This window comes from Geotrypetes seraphini, chromosome 6, assembly GCF_902459505.1.
Source record: "Geotrypetes seraphini chromosome 6, aGeoSer1.1, whole genome shotgun sequence".
Taxonomy (NCBI): Eukaryota; Metazoa; Chordata; class Amphibia; order Gymnophiona; family Dermophiidae; genus Geotrypetes; species Geotrypetes seraphini.
In genome coordinates, this window is record NC_047089.1 from 181,045,632 (window position 1) to 181,066,509 (window position 20,878).

Below are 20,878 nucleotides of genomic sequence, written 5' to 3' on the forward strand. Positions count from 1 at the left end.
GACTTTTGGGGTGCCGTCGACGTCGCAGCCGGTTCCATGGCAGATCCGGTACCAAACAAAATATTTTGCTGGATTTGCCTATTTTTTAAAGTACGCTTTTTAAGCATAGCACAGCGGGTGCAGGTGTCAACCCGATGCTCTGGACCCAAGCACTGGAGGCACCAATTGTGCGGGTCGGTGAGGGAGATCGGGCGTGCACACCGCTGGCACTTCTTAAAGCCCGGTTGAGGGGGCATGAAGGGAAACACGGCCTCCGCAAAATCAAAGCCGGAGGCCTGTATGGTGGCAACAGGCCCCGCCGGGGCCAGCCCGAAAAAATAAAGAAAACTCGACGAGTTTTGTTTTTTTTTTTTAAAAGAAAAGTAACGGGATCCAAAAGGAAAAAAACTGAAAAACTGAAAAAAGTACGCGAGCGGGAAGGCAGAAAATAGTTTTTCAACGGCCGTTGAAAACACATGCGTCTTCTTCGCTCCGCGGAAACGAAGAAACTGGGGACCACGCACTCCTCCGTCGGGCGGGAAGGCACTCGCGCATGCGCGGTGCGGCCAACTAGAACTTTCTAGTTAAAAAGGTCCGTACCGGGGCTCCGTCAGTGACGTCACCCATGCATTAAGAATATGCTGCCTGCTTGTCCTGGGATAAAGTGCTGACACTTCTGTGCCAGAGGAAACAAGAGTGACAAAGCTCTAGAAATTTGCAGAGCATCCTCCAGAAAGTTAAATTGCACAGAGACCAGAACACCCAAATCTAGATGACGTTGTACACCACAAAGCCAGGAGGAAAAGATGGCTGGAGCCGGCTGAGGGACAAAGTTTAATTCCTGCAAAGACTTAGCAGTAAGGTCCTGCAGAGCTGAAAACTGAAATAAACTCAGGACTGTAGTATCCACACCAGGATCCAAGGTCTCTGAAGGATCCGCAGATCTAGCATACAGTCCCTGAGCTTCCGATCCGGGAAGCGCAGTATCAGTAAACAAGGGATTAGTAACGAGACATATCTGCTGGGTCCCTCAGATCAAGATCAGGCAGTGCAACAGCTGCAGCAGGCTGAGGCAAGGATGCATCCAAAGGCACGGATGCATCCAAAGGCACCACACTACTAAGATATGCCGCGAAGACGGACTGAAACTGCTCAGGAGAGAACATGATCATGTTCTTTCAAATTCAGACAAGGTGTCCGGCTCCTGGGGCATAAAGTCACCCTTAGATGACTTAAAGATGTATTTTTTAGGCTGCGGGGGCGTGGGGGGGGGGAGGTAGGGGGGTCTGCAGCCAGATTCACAGAAGAACCAGCCGTGTCGAGCCCCTAAAGCAATGCTGACCATCCCACCAGGCTAGCTGAGCATTTGGTCCCCTGCTTCAGCAAGGGAGAAGCTAAGCTGTATGCTATAGCCCCTCCCCCATCTGAACCATGCAGCACATGGTGCAAAGATGCTCTAAAAGCACTAAATTTGCATAATCCTTGCAAGAATTGAGGAGAGCCCAAGGATTCTATCCCAGCAGCTTTCTAGGCAAAATTCAAAGTTTTGAAGAAACAGGGAGCTGAAGAAAAAAAAAGATTGCTAAAAATCCAAGATGGCCACCGGCACAAAATTCACACCAAAATCACAATTTAACACATTTCTGAAACTTTAAAAACATCAAGCTTGGGATTTTTCAGGAGGGGAAGCATCTAGGAACACTTAAAACCCCACTTTTCCAACATCCCCTGATGTCTCTCCCAGCCTGTACTCACTGCATAACCAGACTGGATCCATGCTGCAAACCTGCTTTCAGCTCTCTCACAGTAGCTATATGAGAATTTTACTGCCACAATGCTGGAATGATTCTTCAAAGTTGATCTTCAGGCTGCCAGTCAGACTCCTCTGTCTGACTATACTTCCACCCCTGCAGACCAACGGATGCACACCGGAACGGGCAAAGGCAAGAAGATGCAGATGGCACCTGCAAGATACCACTGAGCTTCCTAAGTGTGCCTAACACCCTGTGCTCGACCTAATTAAAAGTAGGTGAACCACTTCAGGGACGGTCCTGTGTTCCAGATAAAACTATGCAGGATGGTCAACAGGTACCAATAAAGGGATCGGCATGTCAGCTACAGACCAAAGTCTGTGAATTGTTAAGTTGGCAGAGCTTCAAATTCGCATTAAGCACAAAATTATCTGGAAAGGGGATGAAATTACATCGAAGTTAAAATAATAAAATGGGGAGAGCAGGGGACTCACAACTGCAGTCATGCATGCAGAAAGAAAAAACAAAACAAAACGTAGAGGGAGCTAAACAGCACAGTAAAGTACACCGGAGGCAGAGTGAAAAATACTGAGTGGATTCCTTCTGCAGCATGCAGGTATGAAGAAATATCCCAGCTGTCTAGAACGTCTCCTCTATTGCACTGGGAAATAGGATTTTTCAGGTGGGGGAACACAGGGAATCATGTAGAAACACCCAAAACCCTGAAATTCAGACCTCCCCCCCAATTCACTTCCCAGGCTGCAGTTCAGCTGATTGGGGTTTCCCCTGCCGGCTCTGAGGTTTTCACTCCTATACTGGCTAAAGCTTGGATGGATTCTGATTCAAACAGATTATCTAGTCTTTAGTAGCATTATGCTTACAGAGCCAGTTCTTCCTTGCATTCTCTGGTACCATACTATACCACTGTCTCTGTTCATTTTAATCTTTCAACCAAACTGCCTCCCACAGAAAGGAGTATATTACTTTGGCATTACTGACCACTATCCCTCCTCTTATAGCCATTCAGCTATGCATTTTCCTGTTCACCTTGACAACTTTGGGCCAACAAATTATTTTTACCTTTTTGGAAGCAATTTAAGCCTGCTTTGTTTGTCACTATCACACTAAAACAGTTATCAGCATAAAAGGAGATTAAATACCTAAAACTTTTTTTTTAACAAACAAAAGTTCACATTGATGGATCACACCTGCCTTGACTTCTGAAACAAATTCCTAGCAAACTGGTCTCCTCAACATATGTAGTAAACCTAACTTCCCCAAGGGGCACTGAAGCACCTCTTCAAACCATTAACTCTGATAGATGGTATAAAATTGTCGTTTTCCCATTTCTTCATGGCAAAATAAAGACTGGGACACAGAATCTGGGAAAATCCCTTCTCTACAAAATCACAGGTTTTTGGAACGACCTCACCATCCCGTTGCGGAACCTGGACTCCCTTCAATTATTCCGCAAACAACTGAAAACCTGGCTTTTCATCAAATAGTAACTCTATCCCCCCCCCTTTTTTCTCCTCCCTTCTTCACATAAGTTCATGTAATCCTTTTTCTTCTTCTCTTCCTACTATTTTAAGTTCTTGTAAACCGTGTCAAGCTCCATACTCATGGAGATGATGCGGTATATAAACTTAAGGTTTAGATTAGATTAGATTAGATTAGAATCTACTCAGAAATTGCAAAGAGTCACTAGTGCCAAGGATAGCCAAGGTACTGGCAGAATAAAATGTAATGTAATATTATTCCACTTTACCTACCTGTAGGATAAGGACAAAGTAATCAACAGACTGGTTGCGCTGATACAGGTAGTGCTCTGGGGCCAAACGGTTATTTTCATCAAACTTGATCTCATGGTTAACACTTGGGTGCTTCAAGAGGTGAAGAAGAACTGTCTCTGAGATCTTTGATATGTTAAAGGCATCTACCTCTGCAGAAAGAAAAAAAACAACAACCCAGAAACATAACATACTTAATACAGCCAAGTCTACAAATACCATAAATAGACCAAATTCCACATTAAACCAGGTTATTACTGGAACTGACATGTAACAAAGTTTATTGCAACCAATACCACACAAACATTGAGTGAGATCAAAATATCAAAGTTTCAACACCAGACTCACCATCAATTGAGTTATGAAAAAATGTATATAGATATTATAATTAGCATTGTAACCATGTCTGTCTTGAACAGGAGTTATGAAACGAGGTCCTTACTAACCAGGCCTCGAGCAAAGGTTGTGGTATGCTTGCGAGGACAAAAAAGCACCAGGAATTTGGTATCTGAGAGGGGGGATTTATGACTGGTACATGTTTGTAAGGACCACCTAGAGACAAGAAACCTGCGACTGAATTAGGATTCCCATAGGAACAGGGTAATAAATTCCCTTTGAGAATCAACATATGTTTTCACATTGGGGGATAGTATAAAGAAAGCTCTATAAAATTAAGAGACAGGAGTCCGTTTTTTGACCAGAGAGAAAAGCGGCTGGCTGACTTTGGCATGCTGTCTACCTCTCCGACTCAGGGTTCTTGGCTTTTTTAAAGAAATTTTCTTTTTAATTGTACTGTGCCAAAATTGTTGCAAGAGGCACAGTTGCACACATGTATTAATTTTGTATTCACTTTAAAATTTTGATTTACCAAAGAAAAGGTAAAATAAAAAATTAGAATTGACAAAAAGACAAAAAACCCTGGAAGTTCAATTTTTGGGGGGCGAGAAGCAGTATGTAAGGCCAAATGCAGCATTGGGCACAATGAAGGGATGACTCTTAGTTTCTGAAGGCAACTTCTTCCCAGTCATGGTTTTTGAACTTACATCACAATGCAATTTGGTAGTTACCTTGATATCAGCACTGTAAGCATAATGCATCAGAATTAATAGGACAAAGGCAGAAAGAGTCTGAAGTCTGCCTCCAAAAATGAGATAAGAACATAAGAATTGCTGCTGCTGGGTCAGACCAGTGGTACATCGTGCCTAGCAGTCCACTCACGTGGCAGCCCTTAGGTCAAAGGCTAGTGCCCTAACTGAGACTAGCCTTACCAGCGTATGTTCTGGTTCAGCAGTAACTTGTCTTACTTTGTCTTGAATCCCTGGTGGGTGTTTTCCCCTATAACAGCCTCTGGAAGAGCGTTCCAGTTTTCTACCACTCTCTGGGTGAAGAAGAACTTCCTTACGTTTGTACGGAATCTATCCCCTAACTTTAGAGAGTGCTCTCTCGTTCTCTCTACCTTGGAGAGGGTGAACAACCTGCCTTTATCTACTAAGTCTATTCCCTTCATTATCTTGAATGTTTCGATCATGTCCCCTCTCAAGTCTCCTCTTTTCAAAGGAGAAGAGGCCCAGTTTCTCTAATCTCTCATTTTCCTGGAGAAAGAATATACCATACCAAACTTAATAGTTCTGACATTTTGATTGTCCAGACTTGCAAGAGGGTAGCAAAAAAACTACTGTTTAAAGTAGGGGTTCCCAAAACATCAATCGCAATCTACCAGTAGATCGGAAAGGCAACGTGAGTTGATCGCAGAGCCCAGGATGTCTCCTTGCTTCCATGATGCCGACACAGCAATAAGCCAGGCACATGCGCAGGACCCACAAGCCTTCCCCCCCCTACCCCCATCCTGACATCAAGGCTTGTGGGCCCAGTGCTTGTGCATTTGCTGCATTGGCAAATCAGGGAGAAAGAAACAAAGAGGGGCAGGGAGAGAGGAAGAAAAAGTTGGACTCATGGAGGGACAGAGAGAGATGTTGGTTGGGGAATGGAATAAGGTCTGAAGGAGAGGAAGCATGCAGGAGGCAGAAAGAAGGGAAGAAATATTGGATGCACAGTTAGAAGGAAGTGCAACCAGAGACTAATGAAATCACCAATTTAGTGATGAAAATGTGTCCATTTTGATAATTTATATCCGATGTCTATATTTTGCACTATGACCCCCTTTTACTAAACCGCGATAGCGTTTTTTAGTGCAGGGAGCCTATGAGATTCGGGAGCAGCGTGGGACATTCAGCGCAGCTCCTTGCAGTAAAAATTGCTATTGCGGTTTAGTAAAAGGGGGGTATATTTGTCTATTTTTGCATCGTTGTTATTGCGGTGACATTGCATATTTTAAAGTCATCTGCCTTGACTTCTTTGAAAAAAACCCCAAATATAAATGATAATTAACATTTTCTCTGAGTACAGTGTGCTTTATGTTTTTTTAAATTTTATTGTTGGTAGATCATTTTGACTTGGTCATTTTAAAAGTAGCTTGCAAGCCAAAAAAGTGCGGGCACCCCTGGTTTAAGGCAACTGGCAAAATGTTATTGGTGTATGAAACCAGGCTACTATTACTACTGCTATAGTATTTATCATTTCTATAGTGCTAAAAGGCATATGCAGCATTGTGCATGTCACTCCTTACTTTCGTGAATTGCATTGGTTGCCAGTTGAGGCATGGGTGAATTTTAAATTTGGTTGCATTTGTTATAAGGTTCTATTCGGCCTTGCACCCAATCTTATGGATTCGCTTACATTTGTAAATTCAAAGCACTCTCTAAGCATGTATACTTTATTTACCTTTCCTTCAGTCAAAGGCTGTCAATATAAAAAATACCATCAACATCTTTTATCATATCAGGCTCCAATAGTGACTTCTTGTTCTTATGAGCATTTTAGGAGACAGCTGAAAACTTTTACAAGATTTTTAGAAAATTAATGCATCACCTGCACTGCTTATTTGCAGTTTTCTTATTCTATTTTGTAAATAGCATAGAACTTAATGGTATTGCGGTAGGATTTAAAAGCAAACTAGATGCACATCTCCTTACGAGAGGCATAGAGGGATATGGGTGACTAAAATTACGCCAGCCAGTTCTTATATTCTTACAGAAATATGCTATGTTATACATTTAACATGCAATAGACTGTCCCTGCTCGGAACAGCTTACAATCTTGGACAGACAGGACATATAGGGGTTGGGGAGTTTCTTGCAGACAGAATGATAGAATGGACTTTGGTAATTTTACAGTGAGAGGGAGTTAGAAATTGAAAACAGCCTTGAAAAAGTGGGCCTTTAGCTTGGATTTGAATACTGCTAGAAACGGAGCCTGATAGAAAGGATAGAGCCTGGAGTTGGCAGTGCAGGAGAAGGGTATAGATAGAAGGGACTTGCATGATGAACAGAGTTCACCAGGGAAGCATAGAGGGTCAGATAAGTGAAGAGAGATATTGAAAGGCTGCACTTGTAGGTCAGTAAGAAGCATTTGAACTGTATTTGAAAATGATAGGGAGCCAGTGAAGCGACTTCAAGAGCAGGGTAACGGGTAAAGTGAGTATGGTGGCAGAATATAACTCGTGCAGCAGAATTTTACACGGATTGAAGGGGAGAGAGATGGTTGAGCGGAAGACCTGAGAGAAGCAAGTTGCAGTAATCTAAGCCTGCTTTAAGTACTGAGGACCCAAAAGCAGGGTTCATTTGTGCCCCCATGTCTCCTCTGTCAAACTTTGTAAAAGTATGAAGGGTGGACCATGTAGCTGCTCTACAGATTTCTTCGGGTGGAACTGCCCACGAAGAGGCCATGCCTCTGGTGGAATATGCTTTCAAGGAAATCGGTGTCTGTTTACCAAAGCCAATGTATGCAGACGAGATAGTCATGCAAATTCATCTGGAGATAAGATGCCTTTGAGGCCGGCTTTCCCCATTTGCTAAGGTTGGCTAACACAAAAAGATAGTCGATAAGATGAAATTTGCTCGTCATCTCGATATAATGGAAGATGACTCTCCTCACGTCCAATAACGTCAAGACTTTGTCCTTTTTCTGTGGCATGGGATGCCAGAAAGCACAGCTACTTACCCCTTAACAGGTGTTATCCAGGGACAGCAGGCAGGTGATGTCACCAACGGAGCCCCCTAGCGGACATTTTCGCAAGCAGACTTGCTTGAATATCTTCAAGCTTGCGATTGGCCTGCACATGCGTGCATGCCCCTCCCGCCCTGCCTAGGGCATGTGTCTCCTCAGCGTGTCCTCAGTTCAGATAGCAAGCAAAGAAGCCAACCACGGGGAGGTGGCTGGGTTCCGAGAATATCTGCCTGCTGTCCCTGGATAACACCCGTTACGGTAAGTAACTGTGCTTTATCTCAGGACAAGCAGGCAGTATATTCTCTACATGTGGGAGACCTCCAAGCTAACTAGAATGATATGGAGGGAGAGTTGGCAAATTAGGAGAACAGATGTTGCAAAACTGATTGGCCAAAATGGCCATCACGTCTGGAGAAAGCATCCAGACAGTAATGCAAGGTGAAAATATGAACCGAGGACCTAGTAGCAGCCTTACAGATTTCCTCAATCGGAGTCGAGCGGAGGAAAGCAACAGACGCTGCCATCACTCTGACCTTGTGGCCCGTGACTCAACCCGGCAGGGAGAGACCAGCCTGAGCGTAACAGAAAGAGATGAGTGGCCAACCAGTTAGAAATGGTCCACTTAGAAACAGAGTGATCCAAGCGATTAGGATCCAAAGAGAGGAACAGCTGGGGAGCAGAACGGTGAGGAGAGGTGCGCTTCAAGTAGAAGGCCAGCGCACACTTACAATCAAGAGAATGCAGAGCCACCTCTCCAGGGTGAGTATGGGGCTTCAGAAAAAACACAGGAAGGACAATGGATTGGTTGAGGTGAAACTCAGAAACAACCTTAGGCAAGAACTTAGGATGGGTACAGAGGAACACCTTATCATGATGGAACACCGTAAAAGGTGGGTCTGCAACCAAGGCTTGAAGCTCACTGACCCGACGGGCAGAAGTGAGAGCAATAAGAAACGCAACTTTCCAAGTAAAAAATTTCAAGTGAGCTTGCACCAGCGGCACGAACGGGGGTTTCATCAATTGAGCAAAGGACCACGTTAAGATCCCAAACTACAGGAGGAGGTTTAAGGGGCGGATGAACGTGGAAAAGGCCTTTCATGAAGCGGGAAACAACACGATGAGCAGAGATAGGCTTCCTGTCAATCAGCTGATGAAAAGCAGCAATGGCACTAAGGTGAACTCGAACCGAAGAGGACTTGAGTCCAGCGCCAGACAAATGCACCAGATAATCCAGGACAGCAGACAAGGAGGCTGAGAGCGGCTCCTGCTGCTGAGAAGCACACTAGGAAGAAAAGCGGGTCCACTTCTGATGGTAACATTGGCGAGTGGACTTCTTCCGAGACGCCTCCTGGCCTGGATCCCCGAAAAGTCACAGGCAACTCTGGGGATGAAGAATCGCTCGAGGGAATTTGACGAGTCTTACGGGCAAGGCCTCGAGATATGAGGGGACACTCAGGCTGGTCAGACCGAGACTGGTCGAGACCGAGGTCAGAGGTGTCGAAGTCAGGACCAGTTGGCTCACCACCGAGGAAAGCCGAGTGGTAAGTATAGCCTTAAGCATGTCCTCAAACATAGGCACCGAGACCAAAGGGAGTTGGTTCTGAGGTGCAGCAGTGCGCTCCTTCAGGGGCGACCTCAAGGAAGAGTATTCCCTACGTGAGGAGGCATGCTTACAGTGATGTCTTGAAGACGCCGACGAGGCGGCGCTGACATGAGACTGAGGCCGGCTTCTTTGCTGGCACACCTGAGGAGGAAAGAGGAGACTTACCCAAGGCCGGACTAGCAGAAGGAGCCGAGGCCAACGGGGACTTCGAGGCCGAGGCCGAGCTCGAGGCTTGTCCCGCAGGATCCATGGGGCCAAAGAGTTCGAGAATCTTGGCCACCCTCCTGTGAAGAGCCCGCGGTTGCAAAATCACACAACGGGGACACGACTCAGCGCAGTGCTCTGCACCCAGGCCCTCCACACACCAATGATGAGTGTCGGTGATGGAGATAACTCGGTTGCACTTAGTACAGTTTTTAAACTCGGAACGAGGCCGAGACATATGAAAAAGTACAGCTGTGGCCCTGCGAGGCCAGGCGGCCAGAGTAAGACCGGAAACCCGGTCAAAAGTATATGAAAGGAAAATAAAGACGCGGGCACAGCGACTCAACAGAAACTAACCAAACTAGCTGCGATGCAAGAGGGACAACGAGATCGTGCAAATCAAGGGAGCAGTGCTTCTGGCTCCACAAAAAACATAGAACTGAGGACACGCTGAGGAGACGCATGCCCTAGACCGGGCGGGAGGGGCACGCGCACAAGTGTGGGCCAATTGCAAGCTTGAAGGTCTTCAAGCAAGTTTGCTTGCGAAAACGTCTGCTAGGGGGCTCCGTCGGTGACGTCACCCACATGTAGAGAATATGCTGCCTGCTTGTCCTGGGATAAGCTGGACTTTCTGATTTACTTAAAAGGCCGAAACCACTTTTGGTAGAAAGGAAGGCACAGTGTGCAGAGACATGTTCATCTCCGTAAATCTGAGGAATGTCTCCCTCTACATAATAGATCCTGGAGCTTCTAAACCCTTCTTGCCGAGGTGATAGTCATCAGGAAAATTGTCTCGACTATAAAATCCATCAGTGGCACATTCTTTAAGGTTCATATGGAGCCTTACAGGGGATACGCAAAACAATATTTAGATTCCACGTAGGGAATGGTTGTCGCACAGGAAGATACAGCTGCAACATTTCCTTCAGGAATCTAGTTATGTCAGGATGAGAAGCTAAGGACCCTTTCTTCACTCGACCTTTAAATCATGAGGGACTGGCTACCTGCACCTTGAGAGAGCCAACCGCTAGGTCCTTTTTGAGGCCATCCTGAAGGAATGACAGGATTACAGATATGGGAGCCATGTACAGCTCTACCTTCTGACCATTACACCACTGTTGAAACATTTTCCAGTACTTAGCAAAAGCTGCGACTGTCACTGTCTTCTTGGATAGTAGATGGGTAGTTAAGACTAACTCTGAGTCGAATCACCAGCTGAAGTACTGAGATACTATCCTGTTGTCTGCTGATGCCATCAGGTTGATTTCCAGCCTCCCTAGTGTTTCACAATTTTGTTGAAAGCACTCTGGAACAGCGATTACTCCCCCGGATCCAAGGTCTGGCAACTGAGAAAGTCGGCTTGAACACTGTTCACTCCCGCTACATGTGCCATCATATGGCTTCTAGGTGGGCTTCCATCCAACGAAATGACAATTGGGCCTCCAATTTTAACTGAGCACTCCTGGTGCCTCCTTGTCTGTTGATGAATGCCACCACTGTGGCATTGTCCAAGAAAACCCTGATCGCTTTTGCCTTCCAGATACTTTTGAAGGCCTTCAGTGCTAGCCTAATGGCTCTCAGTTCCAATCTGTTGATGGACCAGTTGCTCTGACAGGGTAACCAGTGGCCTGAATTGGGTCTTGGACAGAATTCTCCACTCAGAGCCACCACACTGATGCGATTCAGCTGTCCAGGGCAACTGTCTCTGGAGCATATCTATTTGCGGAGACCAGCAGGATAGTAGCGTACTCTGAGAGCTTTCACTCAAGGCACCAAGTCTATAGTCACTACCAGGGACCCCAGCAACTGCAGGTAGTGCCAATAGGAACAGACACTGTTAGGATTTCCAAATTCTGGTGTCTTAGCTTCAGCTTGCATTCTTCCAGGAGGAGAACACGGCCTTCTGCCATGTTGAACAGAATAGCACAGTTACTTACCGTAACAGGTGTTATCCAGGGACAGCAGGCATATATTCTCACATGTGGGTGACGTCATCTACGGAGCCCCGATGCGGAAGCATTTTCAAGCAAACTTGATTGAAGATTTAAGTTTGCTCTGTTGCTCCACGCATGCATGCCTTCCTGCTCCACTAGGGGGTGCATCCCCTCGTGGTCTCCAGTTCACTTAACTAGCCAAGAAGCCAACCTCGGGGAGGTGGGTGGGTTGTGAGAATATATGCCTGCTGTCCCTGGATAACACCTGTTACGGTAAGTAACTGTGCTTTATCCCAGGACAAGCAGGCATGATATTCTCACATGTGGGTGACCTCCAAGCTTACTGAAGAGGGATGGAGGGAAGTTGGCAATTTAAGCAAATAGATTTCGCAACACCGATTGGCCGAACCGGCCGTCGCTTCTGGACAGGGAGTCCAGACAGTAGTGGGAGGTGAAGGTATGAACCGAAGACCATGTGGCAGCCTTGCAGATTTCCTCAATAGGTGTTGACCTGAGGAAGGCTACGGAGGCTGCCATCGCTCGGACTTTGTGTCCCGTTACTCGACCATGCAGCGCGAGACCAGCCTGAGCGTAGCAAAAGGAGATGCAATCGGCCAACCAGTTGGACAAGGTGCGTTTGGAAACTGGGTGACCTAACCGGTTTGGGTCGAAGGACAAAAACAGTTGTGGGACTTTCCGGTGTGGCTGAGTGCGTTGGAGGTAAAAGGCCAACGCTTTTTTGCAGTCAAGAGTGTGGAGCGCCACTTCTCCGGGGTGAGAGTGGGGCTTGGGAAAAAACACAGGTAAGACAATGGACTGATTGAGATGGAAATCAGACACTACTTTAGGTAGGAACTTTGGATGGGTGCGGAGTACCACCTTGTCGTGATGGAATACCGTGAAGGGTGGGTCCGCTACCAGAGCTTGTAGCTCACTAACCCGCCGGGCGGACGTGAGCGCGAGTAGGAAAATTACCTTCCAAGTGAGGAATTTTGGATGGCATTTGTCTAGGGGCTCAAATGGAGGTTTCATTAGTTGAGCCAGAACCACGTTAAGGTCCCAAACCACCGGGGGAGGTTTGAGAGGGGGGTGGACGTTCAGCAGGCCCTTCATGAAGCGAGTGACTAAGGGATGGAGCGAGAGGGTTTTCCCTTCCAAGGGCTGATGAAAGGCCGCAATCGCACTGAGGTGTACTCGAATGGAGTTGGTCTTTAGGCCGGAATGAGATAGTTGAAGTAGATAGTCAAGGACCAGGGGGACGGGGACCGACACCGGGTCCTGGCTGTGGGAGGAGCACCAGGTTGAGAATCTGGTCCACTTTTGGGAGTAGCAGGTTCTCGTCGAGGTTTTTCTAGAGGCCTCCAATATCTCCTTGACTGATTGAGACACGGGGAGAGCAGTCAGGGGGAGAGAAACCAAGCATTCAGATGAAGAGATTGAAGATTGGGATGTAACAGTGAACCCTGACCCTGTGACAGTAGAGAGGGAAACAGAGGCAGAGGCAGTGGATCTCTGACACTGAGTTGAAGTAGAAGGGAAAACCACGGCTGGCGTGGCCAGCGAGGGGCAATCAGGATCAGGGTGGCTTGTACTGTTTTCAGGTGGACAAGCGTCCGCAGTATCAGAGGGAACGGCGGGAACGCGTACAGGAACCTTCCCTCCCAATCGAGGAGGAAGGCGTCGGCCTCGAGCCGGTCCGGGGAGTATATCCGGGAGCAGAAGAGAGGCAGCTTGTGATTGTGAGGGGACGCGAACAGGTCTATTTGAGGCGTCCCCCACCGTTCGAACACTCCTCGTAGGGCCTGAGAGTGTAGTGACCACTCGTGTGGCTGGAGGAGGCGGCTGAGTCTGTCCGCCAGGCAGTTTTGTTCTCCTTGTATGTACACCGCCCGAAGGAAGGTGTTGTTGGAGATTGCCCATTTCCAGAGGCGCAGGGCTTCCCGGCAAAGGGGCCAAGATCCTGTGCCCCCTTGTTTGTTTACGTAATACATCGCTACTTGATTGTCGATTCGGATGAGAACCACTCGGTCGCGGAGCAGATGTTGGAAGGCTACTGCTGCGAGGTAGATGGCCCGAAGTTCTAGCACGTTGATGTGGCAACGGCGGTCTTGTGCTGACCACATTCCTTGGGTGCGCAGGCCGTCCAGATGGGCTCCCCAAGCGTACTCCGACGAGTCCGTGGTGAGTACCTTGCTGTGGGGTGGGGTGAGGAAGAGCAAACCTTTGGAAAGATTTGAAGAGTCGGCCCACCAGCGGAGCGATCGTTGCAATGAAGGAGTCACTGTCACGGAGCGGTCGATCGGGTCCCGGTCTTGACGCCATTGAGACGCCAGGGTCCATTGAGGGATTCTCAGATGGAGGCGGGCGAAGGGTGTGACATGGACGGTGGAGGCCATGTGGCCCAGGAGGGTCATCATCTGTCGGGCTGATACTGAGGTCAGCCGAGAGATCCTTCGGCTCAGACTTACTAACGCCTCCAGGCGCGGAGGGGGGAGGAAGGAACGGAGGCGAACCGTGTCCAGCGTGGCCCCGATGAACTGTAGGGATTGTGAGGGGCGTAGTTGAGATTTTGGGAAGTTTATTTCGAACCCCAGACTTTGTAGGTAGGTAATAGTCTGTTGGGTCGCTGAGATAGCCCCTTCTTTGGACGGGGCTTTGATTAGCCAGTCGTCCAGGTAGGGGAATACTTGGAGGCCCTGGGAGCGTAAGGTTGCTGCTACCACCACGAGGCACTTGGTGAAGACTCGAGGTGATGATGCTAGTCCGAAGGGGAGGACTCGGTATTGTAGGTGCCAGTCCCCTACTTGGAAACGCAAAAACTTGCGGTGAGCGGGGTGCACTGGGACATGTGTGTACGCCTCCTTGAGATCGAGGGAGCAGAGCCAGTCGCCCTCGTTGATCAGGGGGTAGAGTGTTGGTAGTGAGAGCATCCGAAACTTTTCCCGTACCAGGAATTTGTTGAGGCGTCTCAAGTCTAGTATTGGGCGTAGGTCTCCCGTTTTTTTCGGTACCAGAAAGTAACGGGAGTAGAAGCCCTTCCCCCGTTGGTCGGGGGGGACCTTCTCCACTGCTCTCAGGCGAAGCAGGTCTCGAGCTTCGGAGAGGAGTAGAGGTAGCTGAGTCCTGTTGGGAGGGCAATTCCTTGGGGGGTTGTCCGGGGGAATGGCCCGAAAGTTGAGAGAGTACCCTGATGAGATCACGCCAAGGACCCATGCGTCCGTCGTGAGTTGTTCCCAGCGAGGGTAAAAGGCTTTGAGTCGACCTCCGATGGGAAGGCGGCCTGGGACTATGGCGGAGGGGGCCCGCCCCCTTCCGCGTGTCCCGTCAAAAGGACGGGGATGGTTTGGTGGTCGCGGGCGGTTGGGACTTGGGCATGGCCCTGTGATGGGCTTGCGGACGTCTGGGTGGGGGCCGCGAGAAAGCAGGGGTGGACTTTTGTGGGTAGCGGCGCGGAGGGGCCCTGTATGGCCTGGGCGCTGGCGGTTTGGGCTTTTGCCGGACAAGGGAGGCAAACGAGCGTTCATGCTCGGAGAGGCGTTTTGTCGCCGCCTCGATAGTGTCATCGAACAATTCCTTTCCCACGCAGGGGAGGTTAGCTAACCGGTCCTGTAAGTTGGGGTCCATGTCGACCAGGCGCAGCCAAGCTAGTCGGCGCATGGCGATAGCGAAGGCTGCTTCTCTGGAGGAGAGTTCGAAGCCATCGTAGGCCGCGTGGAATAGATGAAGGCGCAGGTTGGAGAGGGACTCTAAAAGCAGGCCGAACGTTTCCTGCCGGGAGGCCGGTAGGTCAGTCTCAAAGGCTCTCAATAGTCCAATGAGGTGTTTGAGGTATGATGTGAAGGTGAAAGTGTAGCTTTGCACCCTAGAGGCCATCATTGCGTTTTGGTATAGTCTCCTGCCGAACTTGTCCAGGGTTCGGCCTTCCCGGCCTGGGGGTACCGCTGCTGAGACCCGGGACGGGTGAGCCTTTTTCAAGGAGGATTCCACTAGCAGCGATTGGTGGGAGAGCTGTGGTTGCTCGAATCCCGGATAAGGTACTGTGCGGTACTTGGCCTCCATTTTGGAGGGTACGGCCGTGACCATGTAGGGGGTTTCCAGGTTCCTGAAGAAGGCCTGTTGGAGTACCGGGTTAGGTGGTAAGCGAAGGGACTCTCTGGGCAGTGATGGCATATCCAGCTCCGCCAGGTACTCCTTAGAGTATCTGGAGTCGGACTGGAGATCTAAGTCCAATGCGTGGCCCATGTCTTGGACGAAGCGAGTGAAGGATGGGCGAGATGTCCCCGGAGCCCCGTGCGGGGTCAGGGAACGAGACCTTCGTCGGGTGGAGAAGGATAAGGAGGCTTCCCTCGAGTATCAAGGTTCATGCTCTGATCCATGCTCCGAGGTTGGGGAAGCACTGTGAGAGTGTTCCGGGGTTGTCGATCTTCGGCGTCTCGAGGAGCCCCTCGGAGACGATGCCGGGGTTAGGGGTACCGATCGATGTCGGATTGGTGACCTCGATCCGGACTCCCTCGGAGAATGCGTCCGAGGGGGAGTTCGGAGGATACGCGGGTTGGAGAGTGATAACTCAGCCACCCTTAGTGGTCCTGTACGAGGTGTGGGAGAACGGCCTCGTAGGGTTGGTGAACCTCGGGCCTTCTTGGAGGTACGGCGGTTCGAGGTTTCTGTCGTTCTAGCCCGACGTTTTGCCCCTCGGCGGTCCGCAGAGGGGGAACGTCTTGGGCGTCTCGGCGAGGAGTCCGAGGAGGATGGGATGCGGCGAGGATTGCACACCTTCCCTCGAGGTTGTTCGGTGTGAGGCTCAGGTTGGTCTGGCACATTCGAGGTCGAGGCCGATTGAAACTGGGCCATTGCAGCGGACAGCTCCGACGTGATCATCGCTCGGAGTAGGTCCTGGAAGACGGGCACGGACAGCATCGAAGGCATGTCCCCTGCCTCTGTGCGCTCCACCGGGGGCGACCTCGTATCAGAGTATTCCCGTGTGGTGGAGGCACGGCCCGAAGGCTTGGAGGGCTTAGACGGGGCTGTAAGCATGGGGCTTCCGCCATGCGTCGCCGTTGTCCCCGAGGCTGGCTTCTTCGCTGTTACAGAACCTGAAGAGGGAAGAGGGGACTTACCCGGAGCCGAGGCTTTCTGTTGTCCCGAGGACTTCGGGGTCGAGTCTCGAGGCGATGCCGAGGTTTCCGGGGCCGAGGTCAAGGCCGGGGCCAGGGCCGACCTCGAGGCCGGAGTGGGGGGTTGGTCCGGGGTGAAGAGATCCGCCATGCGGGCTTTTCTTCGGCGGAGGGCCCGGTTTTGGAAAATAGCGCACTGGGGGCAGGAGTCGGTTGGATGAGTCGCCCCCAGACAAAGGATGCACCGGCGATGCGGGTCTGTGAGAGAAAGAAACCGCTCGCACCGGGTGCACTTTTTAAAGCCGGTCAAAGGCCGGGACATTAAATCGAAAGTAGCCGCGGCTCGATTAGCCACGCGGCCACGGGGACCCGGAAGCCTCCGGGTCGTTGAAAACGAAGCAGGAATCAAGTAAAAAGGTAAGGAATTCGCGCACAGCGACTTAATCGTGAAAAAACAAGAAAAAAACGCGGTGCTAGAAGGCAGTTGGGGCAGAGCCTGAAAAACACGTCTTCTAGGCTCTCGGAAAATTTTGAACTGGAGACCACGAGGGGATGCACCCCCTAGTGGAGCAGGAAGGCACGCATGCGTGGAGCAACAGAGCAAACTTAAATCTTCAATCAAGTTTGCTTGAAAATGCTTCCGCATCGGGGCTCCGTAGATGACGTCACCCACATGTGAGAATATCATGCCTGCTTGTCCTGGGATAACCTTAGATACTCCAGGGATTGGACCGGGTCAAGACGATTTTTCCAGAAATTGATAATCCATCCCAGGTACAGCAGAAACTGTATAACTTGTGCCACCATCACCTTTGTAAAAGTATGAGGCACCATTGCCAACCCAAATAGGAGTGCCAAAAATTGGAAATGCCTCTCCAATATGGAACATAAAAAACCTTCTGTGTTCCGGGAAAATTGGAATATGTAAGAAAGCCTCTGTAAAATCCAGCAAGGCTAGGAACTCCCCCCTGTGCCACTGAGGCTATGACCAAATGGACAGTCTCCATTCAGAATTTGGGCATCTTTAGTGCTGCATTGACAGACTACAGATACAGGATGGGCCTCCCTTCATCTGAGATTTTCTTGTGCACGATAAAGTATATGGAATATCTGCCTGAGCCTGATTGGGAGGACCGAGAATAGTTTTACTCATACTTTTACAAAGGTGATGGTGGCACAAGTTATACAGTTTCTGCTGTACCAGAATGTCCCAATAGAGAGTAAGAGAAGACGTAAGAGGATACGGATGAGTATGAGAGAGGCACTGGGGTGGCTGCACTGCGGTCAAGATGCATGTAAAGTAGGGATGGCTGAAAGAGAGGGAGAAAGTGTTGAAGCTTTAGGGCTGAGGGTGGAGAACAAAAGGGAGGGAGGTGGGGGGGGAGGTAAGTGGTTTGGGGAGGAGAGATTGAGGAAAGTCAGTAATAGGAGGAGGAGTTGGTAAACAGGAATCATGGGGGAAGGGGAAGGAGTAGGCAATAGGCACCCCCTTAGTGGACAATGAGATTTATGCTGGATATGGGAGAGTTTTCTAGGCCTAGACTGGTGATAGAAGTCAGATTTGTGAGGCTTGTAAGACAGTGGTGGCATGGTCAAGATTGCTTGGGAGCTAGTCTCATAAGAAGGTGAAAGTAGCTTGGTAATGTAGACTAGAGGTCTGCATGGGAACGGGGATCGCAGGAATCCCGCAGGAATCCCCCCCTAACCCATGGGACTCCCACGGGGACCCCCCTCTAGCCAACGGGACTCCCACGGGGATGGAAGGCTTTAGAAGCAGGGTTCATCCATATAATATAATGGACACGTCAGCCTTAGTAAAAGAGGGGGTTTATAAGTTAATTACCTGCACAGAAAACAAAAAAAGGGTTCCACTAAAGAGATTCCACAAGGAAAACAGCAGTGCAAACACAAAAGAAACTGTGGAATTGATGATCCTGTCAGAAGTAACTGCTGCTTTTTATGGGGACGGGCGGGGATGGAGGCAATTCCTTGCGGGGATGGGTGGGATTTCTGTCACCATGCAACTCTCTAATGTAGACTTACCAGGAGTTGTTCACACACGAGAGGTATGTTTAGTGCCATGGGTAAGAAGGTAGGGTTAAAGAGTGGGTAAAAATAAATCAAAGAGAATGAATGAAGTCCATTATAAACTTTTAAGAACTTTTTTAAATAGCTGAATCAGGGCTGAAGGAGGGGCACTGCCAGAAAATGAGCAGTCCTCGTCACTCTTTAATATTTATGATAAATATATAAATACAAGAACACAATAGCAAGTGGGAGTTATCTCTGGTATCATATGCGTAGCGCAACGGGATATCAGATATGACTTATGAGTAGTAGCACTCTTCGGTTTATATATTTTTTTTTTTTGTTTTAATCAATTTTTATTAGAATTTTATAATAAAAATAAACAATACAGTCACCATTTGTAAACCAATCCGTGATAGTACAATCATTCAACAAAGCACCCAACATAAAGTAAACCAATATAATCAATAATAACCCCCAACAAAATTAAACACCATGAGGAAGTCCTTTCGTTGTTCCTTCAAAAAGACTCCCAATTAACCAAAAAGACTCCCAATTAACCACCCCTCCCCTCCCCTCCCCCTCTATCCCACCCTCCCACCTCACATAAGGAAATAATTAAATGCACTGAAATATTTTGTCCCAAGTCCGCCTTTGGAAGTCATAGTAACCATAATGTTTAGCAGCTATACATTCCATCTGTGCAAGTTTTCTCAATTTCTCTAACCATTCCTCTTCTGGTGGAGCAGCTAGCTTCTTCCAATATAGTGCTATTAAACATTTGGCCGCTGCCAACCCCATTCTGACCAGTTTTGTCTGCCAAGGAACATCCCTAACATTATGTAACCCTAGCAGACAAACTTGAGGTGAAAGTTGCAATGGGTCCTGGATCCACAATGTCAAAAATCGTGTAACAGAAACCCAAAATTTCTGAATCACCCCACATTCCCACCAAATATGCATAAAAGATCCAGGGCCCTTACCACATCTCCAACAAGAGTCTGAAACCTGAGGGTACATAATATGTAACCGTGCAGGTGTGAAATACCAGCGTGTTAAGATTTTATAAGCATTTTCTTGAACCAATATACAATGAGATGCTTTCTGTACTTCTATACAAATACGGGACCAATCATCCGCAGAGAAATGCAGCCGAAGGTCCCGTTCCCACTGTTGTTTAAAAGGAAAGGAAATCACCTCTCTGCCGCGCAAGAACTTATAAAGAATGGAAATCGGTCTCGGCACTTTACTCAGCAAGAGCCATAAGTTTTCCAAAGATTCAGTCCCCTGGGGATTCCCTTTATCCCAACTTTCCGAAATCATAAAATGTCTCAATTGCATGTATGCAAAAAATTCACCTCTTAACCCAGGCATCTTAGTCACCAATGCATCAAAAGTAGGTAAGCATCCCCCAGCAAGTACATCTCGAAATGTAAGAATCCCCATAGATTCCCATCTCCGAAATGCCCCCTTTTCCAAACCTGCAATAAACCGCGGTTCCCCCTTAATAGGAGCAAGCGTAGAAACTCCCCTACCACTCTTTTCCCTATGACATAAAGAACCCCACATCCGTACTAAATGACAAAAGAACGGGTTCCTTTGCCCCTGCAATCGCTCTGACACCGAGAAAGAGATTCACAACCAATTATTTAATGTACAATGAGGAACATAGCTTTGTTCTATTTGAACCCCTGGTTTAAACACCGCAATCTTCCAATCCAAAATAAAACGGAGTTGTGCAGCCTCGTAATACCAGTACAGATTGGGCACTGCCCGACCCCCATCTTCCCTAGCAGACCAAAGTACTTGTTGACTCAACCTGGGATGTTTCCCTCGCCAAATAAAATAGCGAAATTCCTTATGCAATAGCTTCAAAAGTCCCCTAGGCACCGCTATGGGAAGCGTTTGGAATAAAAATAACAAACGAGGTAAGATATTCATTTTGACAACAGCTATACGCCCCCACCAGGACAACCACAAACCCTTCCAAGTTTGCAAATCTCTCCGTACTAAACGCACTATCCTAGAATAATTGAGATCATAAAGACATGATAAATCAGATGGAATCAAAATACCAAGATACCTAAGATGCCCCTGTACTCGCCTCACCGGAAAGGTGTCCGCCAACTGCTGCACCTCCCCCTCCTCTAAAGAAATATTTAAGAATTCGGACTTGTCCATGTTGATCGTAAAGCCAGACAGACCTCTAAATTTCCCAAATACCTCCAACAACTCAGTAAAAGTAGCCTCCGGGTCCGTCACATAAAAAAGAATATCATCTGCAAATAGCGCCAATTTATGTTCCCGACCTCCCATATGGATTCCCCGAACTGCCCCCAAATCCCGAATATAACAAGCCAAAGGTTCTAAATACAAAGCAAACAGTAAAGGGGAAAGTGGACAACCCTGT

General features: G+C 48.4%; 1 protein-coding gene across 6 annotated transcripts in view; it reads right to left on the bottom strand.

The window, feature by feature from the left end:
- Nucleotides 1-20,878, bottom strand: part of CNNM3 (cyclin and CBS domain divalent metal cation transport mediator 3) — a 143,386-nt gene that overhangs the window by 66,504 nt on the left and 56,004 nt on the right. For all 6 annotated transcript variants that reach the window (XR_004539801.1, XR_004539802.1, XR_004539800.1 and 3 more), the window contains exon 4: nucleotides 3,503-3,672. Coding sequence is in view for 2 of the 6 variants with exons in the window: in XM_033947886.1 (XP_033803777.1) it covers nucleotides 3,503-3,672 (170 nt within the window). In the remaining 4 variants the exon portion in view is untranslated. The remainder of the gene's footprint in view (nucleotides 1-3,502; nucleotides 3,673-20,878) is intronic.